At 35.1% G+C, this 6,173-nt stretch overlaps 2 protein-coding genes across 2 annotated transcripts; both read right to left on the bottom strand.

The window, feature by feature from the left end:
- Nucleotides 1-1,036: 1,036 nt before the first annotated feature.
- LOC140918787 (uncharacterized) lies at nt 1,037-2,020 on the bottom strand. Its single transcript, XM_073363583.1, has one exon. It carries the CDS (start codon nt 2,018-2,020, stop codon nt 1,037-1,039), a length of 984 nt encoding a protein of 327 aa, XP_073219684.1.
- A 1,337-nt stretch (nt 2,021-3,357) lies between these two features.
- CYP (cytochrome P450 monooxygenase) lies at nt 3,358-5,821 on the bottom strand. The gene is made up of 2 exons (NM_001364785.1): nt 4,873-5,821; nt 3,358-4,423 (listed from the first exon to the last, which is right to left on the bottom strand). The coding sequence occupies exons 1-2, from the start codon at nt 5,779-5,781 to the stop codon at nt 3,815-3,817; spliced, it is 1,518 nt and encodes a 505-aa protein (NP_001351714.1). The 5' UTR covers nt 5,782-5,821; the 3' UTR covers nt 3,358-3,814.
- Between the last annotated feature and the right edge of the window lie 352 nt (nt 5,822-6,173).

Below are 6,173 nucleotides of genomic sequence, written 5' to 3'. Positions count from 1 at the left end.
CACCATGTTCATAATTGTCCGATTTTTCCTCTCGGCCACACCATTTTGCTGAGGCGTATAGGGTGGTACAACCTCACGCACTATACCCTCATCATCACAATACTTCCCAAATTCTCTCGAAGTAAATTCGCCTCAGCCATCAGTTTTGAGAATTTTGAGTTTGTGACCGCTTTGCCGCTCAACCATGGATTAAAATCGTTTGAACACCTCAAACACCTCATCCTTCCTCTTTATGAGATAAATCCACAGCTTCCTACTAAAATCATCGATAAATGTGACAAAATATCGATTACCTCCATACGAACTGACTTGCATTGGTCCGCACACATCGGAATACACCACCTCAAGCTGATGTTTAGTCCTATGACCTGCATCTTTGCTGAAACTATTCTTGTGTTGCTTCCCTTGTATACACTCTTCATATATCTCAGCTGGAATATTGATACTAGGCAGTCCGGTCACCATCTCATACTTTTGCAACGTGTTGAGATCTCGAAAATTCAAATGTCCAAGACGGTAGTGCCACAACCATTCATCACGACTTGCCGCTGTAGCTAAACACCTATGCTCCATGATTTCCAACTCAATCTTGAAAGTCCTATTGGTAGCCATAGGAGCCTTAAGGATCAAAACACCGTTTTGGTCCAAAACGCACAAAACCTTGTTTTCCATCCGAATCATGTAATTCCTCTCAAGCAATTGGCCAATACTCAAGAGATTACACTTGATTCCTGGAATGTACAACACATCTTTGATCAAGGAATGACCACCCTCCCTTCTCATGATCAAAACATCCCCGATCCCGTCGGCCGCTAATGTCGTGTCATCCGCGAATTTCACTCTACTTCGCGTGGCTTGATTGATCTTCACGAACCAATCCTTTCTTCCTGTCATATGTGTTGAACAACCTGAGTCCAAGTACCACTCATTTCTCCCTTGGGCTCCATCTTGAACTGTTACCATTGCGCTTTTCTCCGAATGCGTTATTGCAGATTTTTTTGCACTGCAATAGTTGTTGTCCAACAACTTCCTCTTGTCACAGCACCTCTTTAATGCCATAGTTCTCTTCCGTGATCATTACAAAAATCGTGTTATCATAATCCACGTCTTGCCTAGCAACCTTAGCCTCATCCGCATGATTCTCCCTTGGTTTCGCTCTATAGTCTCTTGCGAAATGCCCAAGCTTTTGACAATTGTAACACTTCTTGGTACTTTTGTCGAACGGCCTGTAGTTGTCTTGACCACCACCTTTGGAACTGCCCTCACCTTTCCTTGAATTTTGTGACTCTTTTCCATCAAAATTCTGGAAATTCTTCTTTCCTCTAGAAGGCCATTTCCCTTTCGATTTCTTATTCTTCTCGTTGAAACGGGCTTGCAAAGCAACTTCCGCTTTGGCTTTATCATTTCCTCTTTCGTCCATCCTTTGTTCATGAGCTTCCAATGAACTTTTAAGTTCATCTTTCGTCATCGTCTTGAGATCCTTCGATTCCTCAATCGCCACCACAATATTATCGAATCTTGGTGTTAAAGAACGCAATACCTTCGACACAAAATTCTGTTCGGAAACGGCTTCACCACACGACTTCATTTGATTCCCCAAGCGTGTCACACGCGTCACGTAATCGTTAATCGTTTCCTTGTCTTCCATTTGAAGTAACTCAAACTGTCGCTTATGAGTTTGTAACCTCACCTCCTTCGCCTTATCTGCACCAGCATATGCTTTCTCAAGAATACCCCAAGTTGTCTTCGCCGAGTCGCAATCGCCAACTTTTTCGAAATTGTCACTATCAACGCAAGAATGGATCAAGAAAAGGGCCTTGTAGTCTTTCTTCTTATCTTCCTTGAATTTCGCTTCTTGAGCTGCTGTAGCCTCTTTACCAAGAGGAGTAATGCAATCGGTAATCATATCAAGAACATCTTGATATCCAAACAAAACTTTCATTTGTTTGTGCCATTTGTCATAATTCTTCGAATCAAGAATCAGAAGGTTGGTAGGGATTTTGTCATTGGAAAGGGACATGATTGCAGCGGAAATTTGGATTTGAACCTTGCTCTGATACCAGATGTTGGAACACTATCAAGAATGGAGGGTGAATCAATGGTAAAAATTGATAATTGACAATTGTGGTGTTTTAGAAAATGATGGAGAAAAGAGAGAGATTATGGAAGAGAGTTATTTTCTGATTTTCATTAGTATATCAAAATGACATTAATCTCTAAAACATTACACACAAAGTTATTTATACGGGTACAATGTGGAACCAAATCAATTGGCCCAAAAACATTTGAATTATTTATTACTTTCAATAAGAATGTCTTAAAAATCAAAGCAAAAGAAAAATGCTTAAGAACTAAAGCATAAGGCAAAATCTACATTCACCAAGCTATCAAAATTATACATTCTTTGTAATTATTTCTTTTAGGAAATTAAACATTGGGTCGTCGTTTACATATTTCAATTTATTTGTTCATTAAAAATCAGCCTAGGACACTGACACTAAGACAAAAGGGTCACTTCAGGTGGTATTACAATAAAGTATAAATACAAGAAAGAAAGAAGAAAAAAGACACCAACTAACATGTGCATTTGTCCTTGATTATTTAATTAATTAGAACAAGACACGTGTGCTTATATGCTACATTATTGTCTAGTCAATATTTTTTTTTTCAAAAATTAATTATTGCTTAGTCAATTTGATTACAACAATTCAAAGAAGCTAAGAATTTTAAAAAGTAATACAAGATTTCAATTAGTCATATTCATCTTCCTTATTCAAATAGTCAACATTCAATCCATCTTGAATTTGTGAGTCAGAGCACGTTTGTTGCAACTGGCAAGCCAACAAGAGCCCGGGAAATCTTTTCTTCTGAGTGTGTGCGTTGATACAGATATTGTTTTTTAAACCCAGAGCTTATCTTCTTTTGTTTGTTTCATGGCATAGCAGCAGACCAATTATTGTTCCTATTTGTAGAACCATTTTAAAACTATCGTTATCAATATTTATGACAATTATTGTCCCTATTTGTATGTATACCATTTTTGCACACCAAGGATTAATTTTTTTATCAATGATTAAGATAAAAATACACAACATGGATTTCTTTTTTACCAATGATTAAGACAAAAATGCACACCAAGGTGTAAAATGCATTATCCATATTTTTAGTTTTGAGGAGAATCATATTCCACTAAAAATAATCACATAAGTTGGTCAAATATCATTCTTTTATCAAAATTTTAAAAGTTAAATATATAATTTGTTTTTGCAAATTTTCTTTTCGCAACGGCTAATGTCGTTAAATAACTTTTTTTAATATTAATTAGTACACTTAAAAACTAAAATATATAGGTAAAATCTTGATATCATAAAGAAGCACATGGAACTCCAAAATCAAGCATTCAACTCATCTAAGATAGAAGACCATATTCATTCACCATACTTGAACTTAAATGTTGGCTTGCTTACATATATTAACATCAGCCTAGAACTCTTGCATATTTTTATTAATTCTATTAATTCAGCCAACAAATTTCAACATTAAGACATAAAGGTCACAACAAGAAGTATCAGGTTTACTATGAATAAACAAGAAAAACAAACCACCACTAACACTTGCACTTGACCCTTTGATTGTTTATTTAAATAGAACAACACACATGTGCATCTCTCTCTCTATATATATATATATGCAACATTATTATTTCTTAGTGAACTTTGAAAAAAAAAAGGATCTTAAGCTCGAATCGATCCCCAACATGTTAAATGTCCTTGCAACTACCTTCTCATGAACTGTAATAAACGAAACATATTTTTCAATACAATTTAGTTGGAACAATTCGAACAGGTTGAGATTTTTCCAAAGTAATCCCAAATTCATCTTCCTTATTGAAATCCTCAACATTCAAACCATCTTCAAGTTTCCAATCAAAGCAATTAACCAAAGATCCCAACATCAAAGGCAACATTCTAATAGCCAAAGGCAAACCAGGACAAGTTCTTCTTCCAGAACCAAATGGAATAAGCTCAAAATGATGTCCTTTAATATCAATTTCACTATCCAAAAACCTCTCTGGTATAAAAACATTAGGATTTTCCCATTTAGTTGGGTCTCTACCAACAACCCAAGCATTAATCAAAATTTGTGCATCTTTCGGAATAACATAGTCACCAATTTTAACATCGATTTCTGCCCTACGAGGAAGTAACAAAGGAACTGGTGGATGTAAACGAAATGTTTCCTTTATAACTGCTTGCATGTAAGGTAGTTTAGCTATGTCGGTTTCTTCAACTGGAATACCTTTGCCAACAGTTTTTTCAAGTTCTTCTTTTAATTTTGACATCATTTCTGGATTGTGAATTAACTCTGCCATTGCCCATTCTAGTGTGTATGTTGTTGTGTCTGTTCCTGCAACAAATATATTCTGGTGGTATACCAAATATTATTTAATTAGTATTAATATATTTATACCCGAGAACTTTTATTGGGAAGATAGAGGCTAATTCTATAGTACATAAGTTAAAGAAAAACAGAATTTCACAAGATAAGATAAATTATGGTCAATAACTATTGTGGTTAGGGTTTAAAGTCGAGTTATTAATATCTAAATATAAAATATATAAAAGAAGAGAACTTCCAAGATAATATCTAAAGTTTTGCTTTAATTATAAATATTTAAGTTTTTTAGTTATAAAAATCAGATATTTTGTTCTCTTAAATTATAATATTAAACACTATTTTAGAAAAGATTAAAGTGTATATTGTTTGCAATTTAAGCGAAAGTATTTAGTTTGTAATTTAAAGGATCATAATGAAATCAAAATAATTTGAAATGTTAAAAGAGCACTTTAATCCAAAATCAAATATACATACCAGCAACAAATGTTCAATTTCATCTTTATCCATCTCAATCTTCCCACCATCCGAAGACATATTAAGCAAAGCATCAAGAACATCATCATTTCCAATAGAACCAGTGCCTTCCCTCATCTTCACCCTTTCTCCTACAAATCTCTTAAAAATACTCAAAACCTTCTTAACAGAAACAATCGAACGCTTTCTAATACCCTGCAAATCCAGAAACTTCAACATGGGAAAAAAATCCGACACATTCGGCACTCCAACTTCCTTCAATATACTCACAATAATCTCCTTATACTCTCCAGCTTCCTTGGCCGAATGAACAAAATCGACCGAGAAAAAAGTATTCGACAACAAATTAACCGTCGTCTTAAAAGCAGCTTTTCCAACATCAACAGCCTCCCCAACTTTGCTACATCTTTCGATGTCATTAAGGAGATCTTGTAACTTCCTACGCCTTAACGCTTGACTCGAGTCAAGCGTTTTATTTGAAAACAACTGGTAGTTACAAATTTTCCTAAGGTCACGCCAACGCGGCGAGACACGCATAAAAGATAGACTGTACTGATCATGGTTGAGAACGGAGAGTGCATCAGGGACAGTTCTATTTGAGGTTATTAGGTCATGTGTTAATAAAACTTCTTTTGCCATGTCAGCCGAAGAAATTACTACAGTTGTTACTTGCCCTAATTTAAGTGTCATTATTGGGCCATGAATGTCAGCAAGATTTGCTAAGGAATGGTGGGGTTTGTTGCCAAGTTTTAAAAGATTTCCTATTATGGGAAGTGGGGTGGGTCCCGGTGGAAGCTTAGAGTGATTTTTTTTATTGGATTTTGTTGTAGGAATGAGAAATTTGAGAAGGAGAAGGAGAGTGAATGTGAGAACTACGTAGGAAAGTGTTGAACTTAGTGATAAGTCCATTTTTTTAATATGGGAGCAAAAACAGAGAGAAGTGTAGTATGTGATGTAGGAATTGTTAATACAAGTGACTTTCAAGGGAAGCTTAGTATGTATATTTATATATCAACTTGTACGGGGTCCGAATTGGCTGCGGCTAAATTCAAGCATTTGTAGTTGATCTTAATCAACGGTTTAGATTTAAGTTCATTATTTTAATTATAAATTAAAATTTTAAATTTTCTATTTTCTATTTTTAGAACAGATCCGTCAAAATCAAACTGTCTATGATTGGGAACAACTTCAGTAAATCCAAACTCACTTGTACGTGGGACTGGAAATTACATCTATTAAGTTGTTAGGTGGTCTTGTAAAAAAATGTTGTTAGGTGGTGTTATTGTAGATGAATAGAACAT

Source organism: Cicer arietinum, chromosome 7 (genome assembly GCF_000331145.2).
Source record: "Cicer arietinum cultivar CDC Frontier isolate Library 1 chromosome 7, Cicar.CDCFrontier_v2.0, whole genome shotgun sequence".
NCBI classification, from domain to species: domain Eukaryota; kingdom Viridiplantae; phylum Streptophyta; class Magnoliopsida; order Fabales; family Fabaceae; genus Cicer; species Cicer arietinum.
The sequence above is the reverse complement of the archived record's forward strand: the minus strand, read 5'-3'. Positions and strand labels throughout refer to the sequence as shown.